At 41.1% G+C, this 23,307-nt stretch overlaps 1 protein-coding gene across 1 annotated transcript; it reads left to right on the top strand.

Annotated features, from left to right (window-relative positions):
* Positions 1 to 671: 671 nt before the first annotated feature.
* On the top strand, positions 672 to 16,727 carry LOC308303586 (H-2 class II histocompatibility antigen, A-U alpha chain-like). The gene is made up of 4 exons (XM_080747998.1): positions 672 to 818; positions 4,076 to 4,321; positions 12,427 to 12,708; positions 15,308 to 16,727. The coding sequence occupies exons 1-4, from the start codon at positions 752 to 754 to the stop codon at positions 15,493 to 15,495; spliced, it is 783 nt and encodes a 260-aa protein (XP_080604124.1). The 5' UTR covers positions 672 to 751; the 3' UTR covers positions 15,496 to 16,727.
* The last annotated feature ends 6,580 nt before the right edge of the window (positions 16,728 to 23,307 follow it).

Below are 23,307 nucleotides of genomic sequence, written 5' to 3'. Positions count from 1 at the left end.
AAATATGGCGTGTGTACCAAATGAAAAATGAAGTCCATTTTGTGAACACAGTTAAGTGATTTGATGGCAAAGAGATCATCTTGGGAAGGGAGTGTGAGGTTTAGCATTTTGTGTGTGAGGTTTTCAGTTTTGAGTGTGCAGTTTTGAAAAAGCCTTTAGTGTAGTGAAAAACGTGTGTTAACAATTGTGAAAAACTGTAACCACTTAAGAGTGAGTGAGTGAGTGAGTGAATGTGATAAGACTTCCACCTCAGTAATTTGTTCATAAGCTGACATTTCACTGAGACACACACGCGCACGCTTGCTCACACAGCCGTACACACACGCACGCACGCACGCACGCACGCACGCACGCACGCACGCACGCACGCACGCACACACACACACACACACACACACACACACACACACACACACACACACACACACACACACACACACACACACACACACACACACACACACACACACACACACACACACACACACACACACACACACACACAAACAAACATGTATGTATAATCTGTAATGCTTGATCACTTCAAAAATCCACACTGTCGTCTTCCTGGTCACAGATGATGCAACATTGCATCTACAATCGGATTGGCTTATACTTTGAAAGTACAGAGCAAAGCCTCTTTAGTTTCTTTTCAGATTTCAGAGCTAGTGTTGAAGTCAACAGCGGTTCATTCTGATCTGTTTGATCTGATTACTTTGTTCTATTCTGTTCAGCTCTGTTTTGATCTGTAATGATGAAGATTATAGCCCCCCTTCTCATCCTCTCCTCTGTACTTGGTGTCAAAGCAGTCCCAGGCAGTAAGTAGACTATATTATTATCTAAAATGCTAAATAGCTCTATTTCTATTACAAAATATATGTATATACGTATCTATGGTTATTGTGTATAATATACATGTATACACCTTCAGTTTTTAGGCCTGTAAAACATGTGTCTTCTACTCTTATAACATATACAGTTATATTTCTATACTGCTACAGTGCAGTAACTATGAAAAATTAAATCACTGACAAGTGGGTTTAAAACTGTTTCCCGGTGATATATTGGCATATAAGTGATATTACACTATTGTATATCTGTTCTTGAGGTGAATGTTTATCCCCCAAAATCACAAGGGCTAATTTGGGATACACAAATAAGTCGGTGTGTCCCAAACACATAGATACTGCACTTGGGGTTTGTAAGGCAGTACTTTATAAATAAACATAGTTTATATACATTATACATCTTCCAGGGGAAGTGGGAAGAGTCTTGCCAGTCAGACACGCATGCACGCACGCACGCGCGCACACACACACACACACACGCACACGCACACGCACACGCGCACACACACGTCATGTGAGTTGTCTATGCTAGATCCCATAGCTAGGCCTGTCACAATTATTACATAATCGTCATAATCGTTTCCATGTTGAAAAAATAGCACAAAAAAAGAAAGAAATTTAAAGTATAAAATGATTAAAGAGTTCAGTAATCTGCGCTGTGCAGTTTGTGATTATGAAGCCTAAATGGCAAACATAAATTAAGTTTGTATTCATATTTGCCAGTCTTCAATGCCAAAAGCACAATTAAATCACAATTAATCAGTTAATCACAATTTTTTGTGTGACAATTAATCGTCAACTTAAATTTGTAATCGTGACAGTCCTACCCATAGCCTATAGAGTCGATCGTAAATCTACGTCTACAATCATTACCAGCCAACTATAATATTTTACAATGACAATGACATTTAGATAATTTTTTATATTACTGTAACCGCTTGAACTCTTGCGTCCATATTCGGAGAACTTTAGCCAAAAATAGCAGATCACTCAGAGCGAGGCGTTGTGAGCTTGTAGATTGTCTATTTTTTGTCTGAAAGCATTTGAAAGGTATGTGCAATGATGGACTATGGTAGAAGTAGTTATTTCTTTTTTTAATATATATATTTGTTTGCCTTTGTAGAAGAACCTTTTTTTCCACATGAACCAGTTGAACCCTAGCAAATCCCTATTCTGAGGGGAAATTAGACAAACATAGTGAAAGCTCAAGTTTACTAATTAATCGACATGTAAGTGGATCAATGTCTGACAATTAGATGAACATGAAACACAAACATGTCTATGAAGCTCGATGAAATCTATGAAAAAGTTTCATCCGCAACTACATTTTTATACAATATAGAGGGCGGGGTGTCTCTTCTTCATCTCTCTCTCAGCTAAAGGGTCCTTAAAAAAAGACTCCCGGACGGTTTAACCCATTACAGTTTTTCACGATTGTTAACACACAATTAACACACATCTAAAATTGTAACACACATCTAAAATTCTGCACAATTTTCACAACCTTAACTTCATGTACCTAGCTTGCCCCGATTTGGCACTACTTCACACTCCCTTTTCTGCATTAAACTCGGATTTTCCTTCTTTACACTCCAATTTTCGGTTGTTGCACACACTTCTCACGTAAAATCTCAAAGCATCAATCTATAACACACGGATGTCAATTACACATCACCTTGTCAAAACACTATACACAATGTGCAGTTGTTGCACATACTTCTCATGTAAAATCTCAAAGTATCAACCTACAACACACAACTATTCAAAACTACACATTCAAGTCTGATGTCAATTACACAAGCACCTTGTTTTCTAAACACTACACACAATGTTGTGCAACAACTGAACATTGAGACAGGAACCGGAGGCAGAGATGGGCACAAAATACAAAAAAAGATTTGAAATACAAAGATACAAATACCAGGATATTGTCACCAGGATAGTGTCTTGGTGACAGTATCCTGGCCAATATTAGACCAAGTACTGACCAAGTATTTAGATTTTTTTCAAAAAACAAAATTGTATTTTGTGCCCATCTCTGACCGGAGGCATGATGCCTAAATCTACTGTAAATCATGTACCCAAATAAAACGTTTTGGATACATGTGTGTGCTGTTTTATGTTTGACTATAAAAAGGTAGGCCTACAGTACACCGAGTCATTTTACAAAAGGGGAAATAGCTCATACTCCAGAGTCATTGTCATTGATATGGTGTGTTCCATTTCGACGATTGTGTTTTCAATTTTGCACTTCAGTGTGCTGTAAATATGGCGTGTGTACCAACTTTGCACTTCAGTGTGCTGTAAATATGGCGTGTGTACCAACTTTGCACTTCAGTGTGCTGTAAATATGGCGTGTGTACCAAATGAAAACATGAGTTCCATTTTGTGAACACAGTTAAGTGATTTGATGGCAAAGAGTTCATCTTGGGAAGAGAGTGTGAGGTTTACCATTTTGTGTGTGAGGTTTTCAGTTTTGTGTGTGCAGTTTTGAGAAAGCCGTTATTGTAGTGAAAAATGTGTGTTAACAATTGTGAACAACTGTAAGACTTGGAATTATTATTGAAAAATAGCAGATATACAAGCTAACAGCGTGGCACTGAGTGCTGCTCTGTGAGCATGTGGATCTGCTATAAAAAAAATATTTGTAACTTAAATTTTGCTTCTGGGGGTACCAGGAACTAAATATTTTGTGATGGGGGTCTGTGGCCAAATGCATATCATTTATTGACATGAAAAAAAAAGCCCCCCCCCCCATAAAACATGATCAGGTATTATGATTATACTGGGAGGAGATTTTTTTTTCTCCATAAAAAGTCTACAGAAAGTGTTAAAGTTATGTTTTTTGGTGAACCAGCTGAAGTTAGCCACACCCACAGTGTTGGGTTATGGTAAAAGGGGAGGGGTTGATTTTTATTAAATCAGTGTTTTTCAGTCGGGCCTTTCAGGGAAGTAACAGAAAATACACAGGGAAGGCAAATTTGCACATTATAGAGTTAGAGTAATGTTAACTCCTTAGACACACCTCCTTAAAGAAACATAACAACATGGTAAAGTAGTTACACAAATCGCTGTGTTGAGCCACACTCACACCCACTAAAACGCATAAACCAAGGAAACAGCACAGTGTGGCTTCTCCTGCCTTCCATATCAGTTTCAGAATTTGCAAACGGAACCATCTGAGACATTGGCCATTTAATTTAATGTCATCTTTGCTTCCTTTACAGTCTTGCACGTGGATATTCGAGTCACTGGCTGTTCAGACAATGACAAAGAGGTGATGGCCGGACTGGATGGTGAAGTGGTGTGGTACGCAGACTTCAACAGAGGGAAGGGGGTGAACACTCTGCCCAAGTTTGCAGATCCAATCGCCTTCCCAGAAGTATATGAAGCAGCTTTGGATGAGGTGGAAGTGTGCAAATCCAACCTGGATACCCTTCGCGCCGCCATGAAGAACCCGCCAGTGGAACTAGGTAGCCGAAATACACACTCTTAAAGAGGTGGTGCCATAGTTTTGTACTTTTTCTGTTTTGTATGTGTCTATGGAGTTAATATTACTCTAATAGACCCCCAGCTGTGGTTATAATGTGCAAATGTGTCTTCCCTGTGTATTTTTGGTCAAAAGGCCCGATCGAAAAACACTGAGTGAAAAACACTGAGTTAATGACTTCTCACATGCACCTCTTCTAGCGCCACCATCAAGCTGATTTTTGCAAAACACATTTTTGGACACCAACAGATTTTGCCCTAAAATCACGCAAAGCGCTACAGCTACACAGTATCTCTAAAGTCATGTCATCAACATGGATCGGTCCCATTTCCCATATTCCCTCCTGATTGGCTACGATTGCCTTCTAAATTTGTGTATGCAACCTGACGGTTGCTTATCTCCCGATTAGGGAGTTTTACTGGTCATAATACTTGATGGTCATGTTTTTTTTTTTTTTTTTTTTTTTTGGGGTGGGGGAGGGGGGGGGGGGGGGATCATGGCACTGCATCTTTAACTATTAACCCATTAAACCCCGGAAAGCATGTCATCTTAGACTTAGACATTGGTTCTCTTTTTTAATATTTTGAGATGGGGGTCTGTAGCAACTCATAATGTAATAAGGGCTCATAATGTAATAAGGGCTCATAATGTAATAAGAAAAATGTAATAGAAACTCATAATGTAATAATCAGCTCATAATGTAAAAAAAAAACGAGCGCATATGTAACGGAGGTGATCCGAACCTCCCCACCCGGGTTCGTACCCGGGTCTCCCACGCGAAAGTCCAATATCTTAACCACTAGACCAAAGAGACATCTCCTTGGTCCGGGGGAGATACTAGACTTTTGAGGCTTCAAGGCTGGGGCTGCGACTCTCTCCGTCACACTCACCCCCCTTTGACCTCCTCCTACGGGGAAGCCCGAATCCGGGTCACGGCACCAATGTAACGGAGGTGATCCGAACCTCCCCACCCGGGTTCGTACCCGGGTCTCCCACGCGAAAGTCCAATATCTTAACCACTAGACCAAAGACACATCTCCTTGGTCCGGGGGAGATACTAGACTTTTGAGGCTTCAAGGCTGGGGCTGCGACTCTCTCCGTCACACATAACGTAATAATGGATTTTTCAATAATGTAATAATGTAATAATGTGTTACATTAAGAATCTCCACATAGGAGGCTCATAATGTAATAAAATTCCATAATGTAATAATGTATTTTTTACTACATTATGAGCTGATTATTACATTATGAGCTTTTATTACATTTTAATTATTACATTATGCTCTTGTTTTTATTACATTATGAGCTGATTATTACATTATGAGTTTTTATTACATGTTTTATTACATTATGAGTTGCTACACACCCTGCCAACTTTGTTGATGAAGAATGGAGCAACTATCTGCTAAACACGCAGCAAATGAATACATATGGGGATCATTTAGCTGTACAAAGAGCATCCACAATGTTCAACATACAGTTCGTGATTATATCAACACTGGGTGTTGATGCAACATCGATAATATCCCCATGTGGTCAGTATGACGACAGTCTGCCATTGCTATTTCTGGGCCACTTTCCCGAAGGTCATGGGGACCATTATGTAAGCCTTGATGGACCAGTCACACACTTGATTCAAAGAGTCCAGGAAGCAGAGGAGAGCACACCACTTTGATCTGTCCCTCACTCTGGCCCTAAGTCTAGCCCTCACTCTGGCCCTGACTCAGTACCTCACTCTGGCCCTGACTCAGTCCCTCACTCTGGCCCAGGGCCGGATTTATAATAGGGCTTGACGTGCTGAAGCACAGGGCATCAACAACCACAGGGGGGCACCAGAGGATCAACTGTAAACAAAAGATATTCACATGAGCTAAGCTAAGCTAAGCTAATTGCTGTCTGTAATTACTGGTTACACTTAAGGGTTTTGAAGACACGTTAGGTGGATACTAGTATGCACAACTCTAAAAGAACTGGTGCACTATTGTGTTGGAGCGCCTCAGTGTGGCTGCAGAGTTAAAGTGCTATCTATCCCTGATTAATTGATTGATTGATTGATTGATTGAAGACTTTAGAAGTTTGCATAGGAAACGGTCCATGACAGTACAGTTCACTGGTACAAGGTCAACTAAAGGGAGATCCTAGTAAGCTTTTTGGCTTATTTGCACAGGAAACCTTCATGTATCTCATATAACAACTGAGACCACACTATTAAGTAGGGTGACCAGACGTCCCAGTTTGGCCGGGACTGTTGTGTTTATAGACAGTCGTGTCCCCTCTCAAATGAGCACTTGCCTGGTCGGGCAACCTGAAAGCAAACTTCACCTGCCCCAAAGTTTTATTTACCTGCCGGGGGCAGGTGGGCAAGCCTTAGTGTCAATGCCTGTTTGGCAAAGTGGCCCAGAACTAGCAATAGCAGACTGTCGTCATACTGACCACATGGGGATATTATCGATGTTGCATCAACACCCAATGTCGATACAATCACAAACTGTATGTTGAACATTGTGGATGCTCTTTGTACAGCTAAATGATCCCGATATGTATTCATTTGCTGCATGTTTAGCAGATAGTTGCTCCATTCTTCATCAACAAAGTTGGTAGGGTGTGTAGCAACTCATAATTTAACCAGTAAGACTCCCTAATTGGGAGATAAGTGACCGTCAGGTCACAGTATACACAAAGAGGCCTATAAGTGGCATTGGTTCCACCAACAAGTTTGTACAACAAACGGTTGATGAGTAAAGCCAAATAAAGTTTCGGCCAATCAGAGGAGGGGGCGGGGTAAAGTTAAACCAATTAAGGTGAAGGACTCTTAATGAAGTCAATTGACACCACCCACAAGTGTGTACGACAAAAGGTTGATGAGTAAAGCCCAATAAAGTTTGGGCCAATCAGAGGAGGGGGCGGGGCTAAGTTAAACCAATTAAGGTGAAGCACTCTTAATCAAGTCAATTGACACCACCCACACGTTTGTGTGAAGAACTCTTAATCAAGTCAATTGACACCACCCACAAGTTTGTACGACAAACGGTTGATGAGTAAAGCCAAATAAAGTTTTGGCCAATGAGGGGAGGGGGCGGGGCAAAGTTAAACCAATGAATGTGAATGACTGTTGGAGCAGCAGGAGTCGGTGGTCCCCGGGAATTCCCTGTGAGCAGCCCAGTTGGGGTGTTGATTTGGTCATTTTTGCACTATTTGGCGGCGGTGGCAGGGGTCCCTGGGGGTCCGTGGAGGTCCGGGGGTCCTGAAGGTTGTGGTTTGGCAGGCAAGGAGTGTGTGTGGAAAATTCACATGGATAGGGGCAACGATGGCGGATATACGAGTAGGGCAAAAGTGTGACGTGACGTGACCAGACAGACAGACAGACAGACAGACAGACAGACAGACAGACAGACAGACAGACAGACAGACAGACAGACAGACAGACAGACAGACAGACAGACAGACAGACAGACAGACAGACTGACTGACTGACTGACTGACTGACTGACTGACTGACTGACTGACGGACAGACAGCCGGTGGAGGTTTTGATAGTAACTGTGACCTGACGGTCGCAATAAGGGCTCATAATGTAATAAAAACATGTAATAAAAACTCATAATGTAATAATCAGCTCATAATGTAATTAAAAACAAGCGCATAATGTAATAATTAAAATGTAATAAAAGCTCATAATGTAATAATCAGCTCATAATGTAATAAAAAATACATTATTACATTATGAAGTTTTATTACATTATGAGCTTCCTATGTGGAGGTTCTTAAGGCCTAATCGGGAGATAAGCGACCGTTGGTCGCTTATCTCCACAAATAGGCCAAAAGTTTGTTTTACCAATTATCAAGACATACGGGCAGTTGACAGTTTGCCATGGTTACTCATTGAAGTTGAATCTCCATATATGGAGATAACCTACGCATCACACTAAGTCTGACCTCACCAGCCCATATTTGGGCATGAGCAACTTATGTCTCCATATATGGAGATATGATGACATCACACAGTCCTCAGCCGATGATGTGGCGTGATGTCATACAATACACAAACGAGCCCTAACGTATAAAGGGGCAATTCTTGCCAGGAAAGAAGCATTTCTTCGACTCAGACCTTATCGCCAGGGTTGGCTTATAGCAGCTGTCGGTAGGACCATATATGGATTCTGTTAGTGTGGATCTCCTAACAGGGCATCATCTGGGATACAATCCCTTTTATGCCCATATATGGAGATCCCTAACAGAATCCCTTTCATGCCCATATATGGAGATCCCTAACAGAATCCCTTTTATGCCCATATATGGAGATCCCTAACAGCATCCCTTTTATGCCCATATATGGAGATCACTAACAGCTAACAGAATCCCTTTTATGCCCATATATGGAGATCCCTAACAGAATCCCTTTTATGCCCATATATGGAGATCCCTAACAGAATCCCTTTTATGCCCATATATGGAGATCCCTAACAGAATCCCTTTATGCCCATATATGGAGATCCCTAACAGAATCCCTTTTATGCCCATATATGGAGATCCCTAACAGAATCCCTTGTATGCCCATATATGGAGATCCCTAACAGAATCCCTTTTATGCCCATATATGGAGATCCCTAACAGAATGCCTTTTATGCCCATATATTATGGAGAAATCCCTGCTCTGAGTATCTGACATCAGTGTGATGTCACCTGTTTATGCCCATATATGGAGATCCCTGCTCTGCGTATCTGGTTGCTATGGTAAACAGTTGGTTGCTAGGGTAAAAAAACATGGTTGCTATGGTAAACAGTTGGTTGCTAGGGTAAACAGTTGGTTGCTAGGGTAAAACCATGGTTGCTAAGGTGGTTGCTAACGTACACTAACAGACCAGCAACAACAGACTGTTGCCACAGCAACGTACACCAGTAAGACTCCCTAATCGGGAGATAAGCGACCGTTGGTCGCTTATCTCCACAAATAGGCCAAAAGTTTGTTTTACCAATTATTACACTCTATGTGAACATTTACATCAACAAATCCCAAGTACTATGCAGAACGACCCATTTCAAGTTTTTAATGTACAACAATATTTAGAAAATAGGTCTACAAGCTGACAGTCCTCGTCCCTTATATTCCCATAGGTTATATGGAGATCTCAGTGTTTGTCAGTCCTTGTTCATTTATGCCCATATATGGAAATCTCTATATCTACTGTAACAGTCCTTGTCCCTTTATGCCCATATATGGAGATCTCTTAACTGTAAGTCCTTGTCCCTTTTATGCCCATATATGGATATTCCTGATGTCATCAGTATATGAACATATATGGGCTTTCTGATATGCCCATATATGGAGATCTCTTAACTGTAAGCCCTTGTCCCTTTTATGCCCATATATGGATATCCCTGATGTCATCCGTATATGCCCATATATGGGCTTTCTAATATGCCCATATATGGAGATCTCTGTATCTCCATATATGGGTATAAAAGGATACTTCAGGTCTGACATCAGGTTTGTTTATATTGGGTTGCTAGGTTTGACATCACAAACTCTATGGGCCATCTGACCTAGAAATCTATATTTGGGCATAGATGACTCATCGTGACCTCATCACACGTCGACCGCACGTGTGACGTGCGGTCGACCGCACGTGTGACCGACGGACGGCCGGTGGAGGTTTTCATACTAAACTGCGACCTTACGGTCGCAACAAAGGTTTGTGTACACATGTGGTGTGATGTCATACTGATGCGGAGATATGAGCAGGGCAAAGGTGTGACGTGTGACGTGTGACGGACGGACGGACGGACGGACGGACGGCCGGTGGAGGTTTTCATAGTAAACTGCTCCCTGACGGTCGCAATTATTACATTATTGAAAAATCCATTATTACGTTATGCACTCGTTTTTGAGCTGATTATTACATTATGAGTTTTTATTACATTTTTCTTATTACATTATGAGCCCTTATTACACCAGTAAGACTCCCTAATCGGGAGATAAGCGACCGTTGGTCGCTTATCTCCACAAATAGGCCAAAAGTTTGTTTTACCAATTATTACACTCTATGTGAACATTTACATCAACAAATCCCAAGTACTATGCAGAACGACCCATTTCAAGTTTTTAATGTACAACAATATTTAGAAAATAGGTCTACAAGCTGACAGTCCTCGTCCCTTATATTCCCATAGGTTATATGGAGATCTCAGTGTTTGTCAGTCCTTGTTCATTTATGCCCATATATGGACATCTCTATATCTACTGTAACAGTCCTTGTCCCTTTATGCCCATATATGGAGATCTCTTAACTGTAAGTCCTTGTCCCTTTTATGCCCATATATGGATATTCCTGATGTCATCAGTATATGAACATATATGGGCTTTCTGATATGCCCATATATGGAGATCTCTTAACTGTAAGCCCTTGTCCCTTTTATGCCCATATATGGATATCCCTGATGTCATCCGTATATGCCCATATATGGGCTTTCTAATATGCCCATATATGGAGATCTCTGTATCTCCATATATGGGTATAAAAGGATACTTCAGGTCTGACATCAGGTTTGTTTATATTGGGTTGCTAGTTATGAGCCGTTATTACATTATGAGTTGCTACAGGGTCCATGGCCAATTTGCCCTATTCACGGCCCGCCCACTCAGCAAATTTCTCAGCAACTTCCTGGTGCTGACGTCAGCTTTGAAGGGTAAACCCTCCTAAAATAACACAGAAATCGCTGGACTTAAAGCCAACAAATCATTATTTCGAATGGTAAAGTAAATTATAATGCTTTGTGCCTTTTACTATCTTGTGTTCTTGATCATGCTAGCCGTATTTTATACTTTACTATTCGGAAATTGCATTAAATTTGCGATTTCTGTGTTAACTCTATGGGCTTTAAAAGGAAGGTTTCCCCTTCAAAGCGTGTCGTCAGCACCAGGAAGTTGCTGAGTGGGCGGGCTGTGAATACGGCAAATATATATAATTTTGTGGGTCCTTGACATGAAGTCGGAGAACCACTGATATATCAACAATGCAAAAATAGATATAGCGACTGGCTTCCAGGGGTCTGGTAGTCCGGTTATCACCCTTAGTGCTGTCATTGCGATGCGCATGCGCCAACACACATTCAGAGGAATAATTTACGGGTTGTTCCCTCAGCGGGAATCGAACCAGAGACTTTAGATTCCCTGCTAACCGTCTCTACCCAGTTAACCTCGCCTACCAGGCTTTCTGGGGGAAAGCCTGGTGATCGTTAACAACGGGCAGTTTGATCCGGTCTAGGCGGAAACCACAAGCCGAAGAAGCGGCGTCGCTTTGTTTTAGCTCCCTCCGTTTGTTTCCCCAATCCCTATTACAATGCTCGAGTAGCCTAGTGTAGTCTTGCCAGTCGATACGAGTTGGAATAAAACATGCATATACCAAACAATGTTTTCAAAAGCAAAACTACGCCGCATCAAGGAGTTTATTAGGTAGGCCCTAAAAGTATGTCCTTGAGCGCAGGGGAATTATTTTGGGTTAAAACTGAATCCGGTTTGATAGTTCCGTCAAATTGTAGTCCTTTTAGTACTACAACATGACGTAAAGTGGTTTCCTCTCCCGTCCGGATCAAACCTCGAAAAGTGAAGTGATCCCAGACTACTACCCAGTAAGTTAACCAGGCAGCAAGCCAACTTTTTTGCTTGGTTTTAACTTGGACCATGTGAACTCGGTAATGGCGCTGAGTTGGCTCAGGTGACGTTCACACCGTTCAGCACGGCGACTGGCTCGTTACCGCTCGCTTGGCGGGGCCTCCCGGGGTTCATCGTTGCCTGAGACGGCGCACCTCCAACGTGGTTTGGTCAATACAACAAACATTTCGGTGACCGTGCCTCCGTCTCAGTAGTGTCCTTAGTAAGAGCGCATGGCTTGTATTCCCAACTTGGTAGTCTCCAATCCCTGCATGGGTAGGACCTTTTCTATTCGTTGTTGGCGCGTGCTGTAGTGTGGTGCGGTACGGTGCGGTACGGTACGGTATGGTACGGTACAGTGTGGTGTGTAGCTGACCCTGGGTCTGCTGATAGATGTACATAGTATGTAATGCCTACATGTGTTTGTGTAAACAGAAGAACCTCGCAGTTCCATCTACCCCAGAGACCATGTAGAAGTGGGAGTGGTCAACACGCTCATCTGTTATGTGACTGGTTTCTATCCTGCTCCGGTGACCATCACATGGACCAGGAACAACCTCAACCTGACTGATGACATCACAGACACCGTTCCACAGCTCAACAAGGATGGAACCTTCTACCAGTTCTCCAGACTGAAGTTCACTCCAGAGCAGGGAGACATCTACAGCTGCACAGTCAACCACCAATCACTGCCTGCACCTGAGACCAGGATGTGGGGTAAAAACAATCGGTCTCATTCACTAAACTGTTCATAAATAGTGTGTAAATAAAGGGGTATATATATTTTTTCAGCACAAACTGACGTGAATTCACGAGACGGGGTGTAAATCTCATCTGTAAATATCACAGGTATTCTTTATGTAAAAGCCTATGTCAGAAAGTCAGGCGTGTTCACGCGGATAATCATTTTCATTGCTCAATACCCCATTTACTAGTAAGACGCCTCAGGGCGACATGCGACCTCGCCCGTGCCAATTCTTGGCCATCTGGCCAGTGATGTATATTGGACCAGTTACCCATATATGGAGACCCCTGCATGATAGTCAACAATGTTATGTCAAAACATGCCCATATATTGGCATTCCCAGATGTCCTTAATATTGATGACATTGGGACAGGGATCTCCATATATGGGCACGGGAATACCCATATATGGACTTTTACATAGGTGATGTCACCTATGATATCACCTGTGATGTCACAGTGATGTGTCAAGGGAAGCAACCCATAGACTGTAAAAATGTGTACACACACGGAGACAAGCTGTGACATTTCTCATGGTAAGACCACTGGCCATCTGGCCTGTGATATATATCGATGACATCAGGGATCTTCAGTGTACATAAAAGGGATTCTGGTGAATACCTATATATGGACTTTTACATAGGTGATGTCACCTGTGATATCACCTGTGATGTCACAGTGATGTGTCAAGGGAACCAACCCATAGAAAATATGTACACACACGGACGGCTTCACGGAGACAAGCTGTGACATTTCGGTCGCAATTAGCTGTCAAGGCTTTCTCCTATATTATTTACCAGATTTTCGATGGCTCGATGGTCCATAGAAAACAGATCGTTTTGACCAAACGCGCGATAATGGAAAAGAAGCGGAGATATATCCAAGTGTCTGCAGCCAGGATGAATACAATTTAATGGACGCCGGAAGTCACCGGACACAGCGCGGGGGCTATCGGTTACCATGGTAACCAGTTAACACGTCCCTGAACGTGATAACAGGGCCAAAGCACTCCATGGGGGGGAATCGTTATCAAGTTCACAGACGTATTAAGCATCCCATGTGTTAAGACCATAATAGGTAACCGGAAACAGCCAACTTAAGGCGAAAAACATCACCTCACAAAATGGACAGACCTACAAGCTTACAACGCGGCGGGACCCACCCACTTGTAGATCAGCGCAAACAAGCATTGATAAAGTAAAGACTCTCACGTGTAATGATAATGAGAAATTTGTTCACAAATAGCTCTAGTCCATAGTATTAGAAGGAATTCTCCTTAAAGGAGTAGTTCACTCCCAAAATGACTTTTTTTTTATTACTCACGCCATGCATGGAGACTTGAGTTCAGTAACTTTTTTAAAAAGACAAAAAATATATTATAGTACATTTACCCCCATTGATTCCGGATGGGGAAATGAATGCATTTGGGTCCCCATCCGGATTCAAAGGGGGTACTTTTATTGTAATCAAATTATTGTTTTAGGAATGCAACACATACAAAAAAAAGCAGCCTCTCATCTCTAGTAAAAATAAAAATAAAAATACACATTCGCCACTCACCAAAACAAATACAGTTTTAACTTTACCCTAATGAGAACACTCGGCTCCACCTCACGTCTAAAATACACTTTTTGGACAGAAAAGAAAAATTTCCACCGAATGGGAAAAAAATAGTTACTCCACAGCGCCCTCTAAAGATTTGGTCAAGGGAATTTTTCTATTGACAAGATCTCTAAGGGGTGCAGTTGAGCGGGCATGCCGGACAATACAAGTTTGTTTTCCCAAGGTTCATTTCATTGTCTACAGGGGTGATAGTGCATGCACAAATCCACTCTAGCCCAGGTGCTGGTCAAACGACAATACAAGAGAAGAATAGAGTCTGCAACACTGCTATACTCAGCTCTGTTTTATTGCTTCGACGTTTCGATCCATTTGGATCTTCTTCAGGAATAGTTTGATCAAACAAACTATTCATGAAGAAGATCCACACGGATCGAAACGTCAAAGCAATAAAACAGAGCTGAGTATACCAGTGTTGCAAACTCTATTCTTCTCTCTCAATTCATTGTCTAGCTTTGCTAATTACCGTACTTAGCCAGCAGAGTGTGCAAGATTCGGTGATTTTGTATGTGGTGTATCTCTTTGTGTTTACACCCGTAGCCAATCAGGGACCAGCATTCTTGGTCACGTCACCATCAACAGCCAATGAGGCACCAGCATTCTTGGTGACGTCACAATCAACAAGACTGTGACCTGATATAAATAACAATATATCTCCGCCTCTGCTGGCGCACAAGTAGGCCACTAGTGCACAAGGAGCAAGTTGGCACCTTGACAGATTGCAGTCTAGTTCATGTCTTTTGTTACTGAAAACATGGTCAGTTTCGACACATCTTTTCATTGGAAAAAAATATCTGAATAGCATTTACGTAACAACGCTTTTGCAAATGCCCTCCTTTCTCACTGTCAATGTTCTGTATACAATCTATATATTTATGTGTGTGTGTGTGTGTGTGTGTGTGTGTGTGTGTGTGTGTGTGTGTGTGTGTGTGTGTGTGTGTGTCCTCTGCAGTTGTGGATCAGGGACCAGAGCTTGGACATTGGAGGCCAGAGAGCTCACGGGCCCCAAAGATCCAGAGCCAGCCCAGAACGGGTCCTGCTGTGTTCTGCGCTGTGGGGCTGACCCTGGGTCTGCTGGGCGTCGCCACGGGAACCCTTTTCCTCATCAAGGGAAACAAAAGCAACGGCAAAAAAATATAATGCGCCAGAGGTGTCAGTTGGGTATGGCAAGGTGCCAAGCTGCCAAGCTGGCTACAGGGAAAAAAATAATAGAATGTACTTATTAAAATAAATTCATCATGCCTGTTGCTAAGGTATGGCAACATGACTTGTGTCTTGGACGCGTTGCCTGGCGTTGCCAGCCTCTATCACACACTTCGTTTTGGGAGGAGAGTCTGGGATTTCAGGAAGAGCTTTCATTTCTGGGGGGCGGGCTAAAGCCTAGTGACGCGAGCCCCAAACCACGTGCCCCAAGCATACAACCCTGATTGGCCAACCCTTGAAGCTGGTTGAGGAAATAGAATCTCAATGGATCGGTTCCAGACCGTACTACAACACCACTACCGCCAGGGGGTGTTGTTGTGTTCGTTCTGGTTTATTAACCAGGCAATTGCACGTGCGCAGTGGTGTAAAAAGTGCTCACATGTTTTACTTAAGTAAATACTGCAATGTGGAAATATTCTGTTACAAGTAATAGTCTGGAATTCAAAATTTACTTGAGTAAAAGTACAAAAGTTTTGGTATCAAAATGTACTTAAAGTACCAAAAGTAAAAGTACAAAATATTTGAAAATAGCAGATCTACAAGCTCACAACGTGTTGCATCGCGACGCGTTGTGAGCTTGTAAATCGGCTATTTTCAAATGGACAAGGTATAAAATAGGGCTAAAGTGCATGGTTTATGTATGTTTTAGAATATTATAATTTATATCTGAAAAGTAACTTGTAACTAAAGTTTTCAAATAAATGTAGTGGAGTAGAAGTACAATATTTGGATCCGAGATGTAGTGGAGTAGATGTGAAAGTACTGGAAATTGGAAATACTCAAGTAAATTACAAATACCAAAATATTGTACTTAAGTACAGTACTAGTAAATGTACTTAGTTACTTTACACCACTGCACACGCACGAAGACAACAGTCATGTTGCCATACCTTAGCTTTAGCTGAACTGACGCCACTGTAAAGCACACATTTAACAAAATATGGTGATTCAAACTGAGACAACCAATCGATTGTTGTGATCATTTAATCATTATCATAATCATCTTCAGTATATATTTTTTTCACTGCTTTTAAAATCAAGCTTTCTGTTGTGTCATTGGATGAGACATCATCATATTGACTATACAGTGATGTTCCTTAATCAATGATTTGTAGAAATATGGAGTTGTATTGTTTCAATAGAACTTCAATAAACCATACTGCACCCCTGCTGTCGTTTGACTCCTTGCAAACAAGAAGCATAGCTGAGAACTTTCAATGAAACTGAAACTTTTCAGATCCTGATTTTGTATTTTTTGTATTTATTTTTTTCCTCCTGGGTGGGGATTTCTCCTGCAGCAAAAGTAGTTAAAGGGATATTTCACATTACACATATTGTCGATTCAGTATTTAGATATGATATTCATGTTATGATAGCCTATATTTATCATGTATTTATTTTCTCTAGAGACACTTTGAATAATGTAACATTTACACACGGGTATCCCTGGCCTGACACAACATATTTTCAAATGGGGGTTCAACCTCTCTTCATAATAATTGGTCCTCACTAAGTATGCGATAACGTCTTGCTGCGCGGTCATTATGGCTTTATCGTCATTATCACGATGGGCTGATAATTCCCCGAGGTGGAGCCGAGGGGAATTATCAGCCTGAAGTGTCCATATAAGCCATAATGACCAAGCAGCAAGACGTTATAGCACTTATTACCCGGCTAATACATAAAATTAATAATTTGACTAAAAAAAAAAAAAAGTATTTCCTTTTTTAGAGACGGCTGAAAGTGCGTCCCCCCGAGCGCAACATGGTCGCCTTGGAAAACAAGGAAGTGCTGATCAAATAGAATCCATTTTCTGTTACTGCCTCGTCTATTTCTCGCCTCAAATGTTTTTTAAAACATTCTTCAGAGCAAGGTTTGGTTGTAAATGACGCTGTGTGTTTGTTTACATGGAAGACATGTTGGATACAGCACTACAGTAGATCCACGCCGCAGCCTGAATACAGCAGCTGCTCTGAGCCTTTGATTAGGCAGCGGTGAACGGAGCGGTCATTATACGCCTATAATTCAACGCTGATTTCAGCGCTCGACCAATCAGATTCAAGCATCAAAACAAGCCGGGTAATAATGCTCTTTAATATGATATGGTACCATTTCTTGTCTACCCCGTCAGTGTCTCATAGGCCGGAGGGAAGTGGTCAATTAAGAAACCCACCCATCCTGCCCATTGATGATGTCATTGATGGGGAATCCAAGCATCGGAAATAGCCGAAATCCAAGCTCGCGTTGCGAAGCATTGTGAGCTTGGAGGTCTGCTATTTTTTTAAATATTTTTTAGAAATGTCAGCCCCTGCCTCTCTAACATTCTCTGCACATCCCTGGTGAGGACCAATTATATGAAGATGAATTGAAAAACTTTCAATAAAGTGTTATGTTTTTGTAATGAAACAATGGGCTACTTGAGGCTCCTAGACTTGTTTAACTATGCTATTAACAGAGCTATTAACAGGAAGCATGTACAGTACGTAGCTATTGTTCCTAAAGACCCCCCAAAAATTTGTTTTAAAGGTCCGCTGTCAGCCCCGAAATTATAATAGTATGATACAGTAGGTCATGTGGTCTCTCTCCAGTGTGGATCAGTGAAACAGTCTGAAACTGTCTCAATGTAATCTGCCCAACAACAGCTGACTAGTACAGTAAGTAGTCATACAGTCAGGCTACAGACAATTAATTTGATTGGCTCATAATTGTGTATCCCCACAATGACATCATAAAAAATATCAACTTGTTTTTTTAAGATGATTCTTAACGTGACAGTAACCCTTTAGGTGACAGGCCCCCTTTAAGTAGCATGTGAGGGGTCTATCTAGGGGGTTTACATGATTCTGAATCCATTGCAAGCATTTGTTTTGCATGAAAAACATTCATTGGGCTAGAAATGGAGCCCACAAAACTATGGTTTAGTATGGTTTAGTGAAGAGTCATCACTTTTCACAGTTTTGTAGGGTCAATTTTTAGCCCAAGGAATGTTTTTCGTGCAAAACAAATGCTTGCAATGGATTCAGAATCATGAAAACCCCCTAGATAGACCCCTCACATGCTACTTAAAGAAAACATTTTGGGGGGTCTTTTTCCCCTGTATAGTAAGTGAATTAGAGCCACCAGATCCCATGAGAAAAGTGCTTGGATCCGTCAATTTTTTAATTCAGCGCACAAAAAATACCCCTAGGTGCAAATGTTCACGCTTTCTGCCGGAAGTGATCACATTAGCCTATTTTTGTTACATATTTCTCCCACTACTGTATCTGCTACCACAGTGGTGGTGGTGAGTACCAAACAACACTGTGACATCTACTCAGCGCCTCAAGATACAAAAAACGAATTCCAGCGATCAAGAAGTATCACAAGATGAAAATCTTCAAAACGTTTAATCATGCAGTCATTTCTTAAACATGGTTAAATTAAAAATCCTCAGAGGCAGCTATTAATTTTCCAGTGTATAATAGGCTTTGATTGATTGATTGATTGATTGATTGATTGATTGATTGATTGATTGGACTTTATTAGAGTCTGCATTTTTGTTTGTTTGTTACCTTTATTTAGACTCGGAAATACAATTGAGCGCAAGCACTCATTTTCAACGCAACCGAGATTGTACAACAATGAACAACAACATACATACATGTATACATTTACAGACATCATTTGAAAAATCAAAAAGAGAATACTTGAAAACTGTAGAAAGTTCAAGAAACTAAAAGCTAAATTAATTAAAACATATACAGTTTAGAACAAAGGTGTTAGAAACCAGCATCCTAAAATGGCCTAAGGCCGGCAGATATTTTATTTTTAATGATTTTTGGAGCTTGTTCCATGCAAGTGGAGCACTGATAGAAAATGCTGCCTTGCCAAGCTCTGTATGAGCAAATGGAACCTTGAGCGTCAAAATGTCGCTTGAGCGCGTCTGATAGGGACTAGGGTCCAGATTCAGCATTGAACAAATATAAGGGGGGAGCAATCCTGAGAGAGCTTTAAAAATAAAAAGATACCAGTGTTTATCACGCCTCTCAGATAAGGAGGATAAACCTGAGTTCCCATATAGTGTACAATGGTGGGTTCCATAGCTGTCACCAGTGATCCATCTTAGTGCTGAGTGGTACACAGTGTCAAGGCGCTTTAAAGTTGAAGGAGAAGCAATCCTATATATATATATATATATATATATATACAGTATACCGTTGTTGTCGGGTGGAAACCTTGCATATCCGAAACCGTCAGTTTTGTATTTATCATTTTAAAAATGATTTAAACTACAAAACAAACACAGTTTTGTCCTTGTAGATCGGCTGTTTTCACTACTTTTGTGCGACAGCCTTGTTTTGAAGAAGCTTTACTTCGCGAAAAACATACGAATGTGAAACTTGGAGATACAAGGTTTCTGCCCGACAGTGACGATATATATATTGAAAATAGCTGATCTACAAGCTCGCAACGTGTCAATGTAGATCAGCTATTTGTTTATTTTTTTAAATGTTTTTGTAAAAAAAAAAAAAAAAAAAAAGCAAAGAAGTTTAGGGGTAAGGGGTGACACATGGCTGAAAATAGAGCTCTTAGTCTGTTGCAGAACCAAAGTCTTAACAAGATAACTTAATTAGAGCTGAACAAATGAACCAGTCATCAGGAGGTAAGGAACAAGTTCCGGGAATGACTCCTTTATAGAGGGTACTATTGATAGATCTCTGTGATTCAGCTTTGAGGCACGAGTCTCTGACAAACCCGGCCTCGCTAATGAGGCTCAGAATGAATGTGGAAATCTCTGAACCATGGCTGAACTCTATAGCCCCTATCCACAACTTTCCAACATCAGACGTGCATTGCGCAGAAGGCGAGCGGCATTTTCGGTGCCGCAGCCGAGTGTGATCTACAAGCTCACAACGGTTGCATCTGCAACGTGACGTGAGCTTGTAGGTCTGCTGTTAACCGGAAGTGTCCCGCAGATAATGCTACAGTAAAGTCTTGCAGAAACAGGTGGATAGCATGTGTTCCTGGCAGATGTTTATTGGAAGTGTATATTCAAGGAAGTCAATTTAATAATGCTGGAACTTTGGGTGGACGATTTTGACAAAAATGTAAAAAAAAAAAAAAAAAAAGATTGAAGTAGGGTAAGGGATATTGTGTTGTTAAAGTGAGTGTTAATACATCTATATTCTGATAGAAAGCATGGCTATAGAGTGTTTGTAATAAGGTAGAGAGCTCATACAGGATACAGGATAAATAATTAAAATAGGAAGTAATAACACAAAGAAATGAGCTGAAACACTTTCAAATCGAAGCTGACAAAGGAGTACTCTCTCCTGGACTGAGACAACCCCTGTTTCTTAACACTATATAGCAATGATACTTATGTTGCAATAGGAAATATATGTTATCATTGGGGCTTAAAATGTTATGGCTGAACGAGTCACCAACATTCACTGCTTTGAATGCAAAAGAATGACAGTGATACATTTTAACTCGGGTTAAACACTAACCACAGAACCTTACTCAACTGTGCCCTGAGCTAAACTGGTCTAGATATGTTTTTGTTTCATTATAATTTGAAGATGTACTGCATGTACAGTACTACCTTAATTGACTTTTAAGAATGAACTCCAGGCAGGTGACTTAGAGAACTCCATGACCCATTTTGTTCCTCAAGAAGTAAACTACTGCTTAATTTATACACCCGTGGTTCTCAAAAAATTCATGTCAAGGACCCCAAATTGATATTGATGTATTTTGTGCCATGGACCACCACAAGAGAAGTGGTTAAACTGTTCCTCATTTTTTTTTTAGGGTACTATTGATAGATCTCTGTGATTCAGCTTTGAGGCACGAGTCTCTGACAAACCCGGCCTCGCTAATGAGGCTCAGAATGAATGTGGAAATCTCTGAACCATGGCTGAACTCTATAGCCCCTATCCACAACTTTCCAACATCAGACGTGCATTGCGCAGAAGGCGAGCGGCATTTTCGGTGCCGCAGCCGAGTGTGATCTACAAGCTCACAACGGTTGCATCTGCAACGTGACGTGAGCTTGTAGGTCTGCTGTTAACCGGAAGTGTCCCGCAGATAATGCTACAGTAAAGTCTTGCAGAAACAGGTGGATAGCATGTGTTCCTGGCAGATGTTTATTGGAAGTGTATATTCAAGGAAGTCAATTTAATAATGCTGGAACTTTGGGTGGACGATTTTGACAAAAATGTAAAAAAAAAAAAAAGATTGAAGTAGGGTAAGGGATATTGTGTTGTTAAAGTGAGTGTTAATACATCTATATTCTGATAGAAAGCATGGCTATAGAGTGTTTGTAATAAGGTAGAGAGCTCATACAGGATACAGGATAAATAATTAAAATAGGAAGTAATAACACAAAGAAATGAGCTGAAACACTTTCAAATCGAAGCTGACAAAGGAGTACTCTCTCCTGGACTGAGACAACCCCTGTTTCTTAACACTATATAGCAATGATACTTATGTTGCAATAGGAAATATATGTTATCATTGGGGCTTAAAATGTTATGGCTGAACGAGTCACCAACATTCACTGCTTTGAATGCAAAAGAATGACAGTGATACATTTTAACTCGGGTTAAACACTAACCACAGAACCTTACTCAACTGTGCCCTGAGCTAAACTGGTCTAGATATGTTTTTGTTTCATTATAATTTGAAGATGTACTGCATGTACAGTACTACCTTAATTGACCTTTAAGAATGAACTCCAGGCAGGTGACTTAGAGAACTCCATGACCCATTTTGTTCCTCAAGAAGTAAACTACTGCTTAATTTATACACCCGTGGTTCTCAAAAAATTCATGTCAAGGACCCCAAATTGATATTGATGTATTTTGTGCCATGGACCACCACAAGAGAAGTGGTTAAACTGTTCCTCATTTTTCTGGGGAACTGCTTGGAACCCCATCAAGGACCCCACTTTGAGAACCCTGTTATACACGGTCTTACATCAAAAAGTTGTATTTTTTTTTTTGAACAACAATCATTTTAGATTGTCATTTGAGAAAAGAAAAGAGTTAAAATGTTTTCATTTACTGCTTTCTATCGTTTTAGCGGTTTTAATGATTTTGATTTCAGTGGTTGGGGGCATGCGTACAAGTGGCTAAATATGTCTTTTTAGATACAATAAGCCCATTCCCAAGATGCACCGCAATCTTCCATGGGCAGATGTGACTTATGAGGGCTAGTAGTGTTACTGTAAATAGTAATAAAGAAATCACCGGCTTATTGTGTCTAAAAAGACATTTAGCCACTTGTACGCATGCCCCCATACACTGAAATAAAGAATCTCAAACAATAGAAAGCAGTAAATGAATCTTTTCTTTTTTCTAATTACATCATCTAAAATATGAACCCTTGTTGTAAAAGAAAGTTGTCCTTTGAGGGAGAAAGGAACAGTTCTGACACACCGGTTCTCTGTGTTCTCAACGTACCAGTGTGTGTCCTTACAGTATAGCCCAGACTTTTAAACAACCAGTTATCCTAGGAACATATCTTTAGCCCATCAAGGTATATAGTGATGAGCTTAGCAGGGCCTCCCCACTCCCTTATCCCTACAGCATTTCCCTCCTCCCCGTCTAAATCAGGATGCCAACTATGTGCACACTAGTGCTTCTCAACCTGCCACGAACGCCTCACATTTATCAGTTGTGCTTCCTCATGACAGCCTTCCCACTCCCATCATGTACCAGGCGCTGTCCGCACTCCCTTGCATACCTCCAGCCGCTGAAATACCAC

This window comes from Nannobrachium achirus (assembly GCF_963921795.1).
Source record: "Nannobrachium achirus genome assembly, chromosome: 18".
Lineage (NCBI taxonomy): Eukaryota > Metazoa > Chordata > Actinopteri > Myctophiformes > Myctophidae > Nannobrachium > Nannobrachium achirus.
Note: the sequence above shows the minus strand (reverse complement) of the source record. Positions and strands in the feature narration are given on the sequence as shown.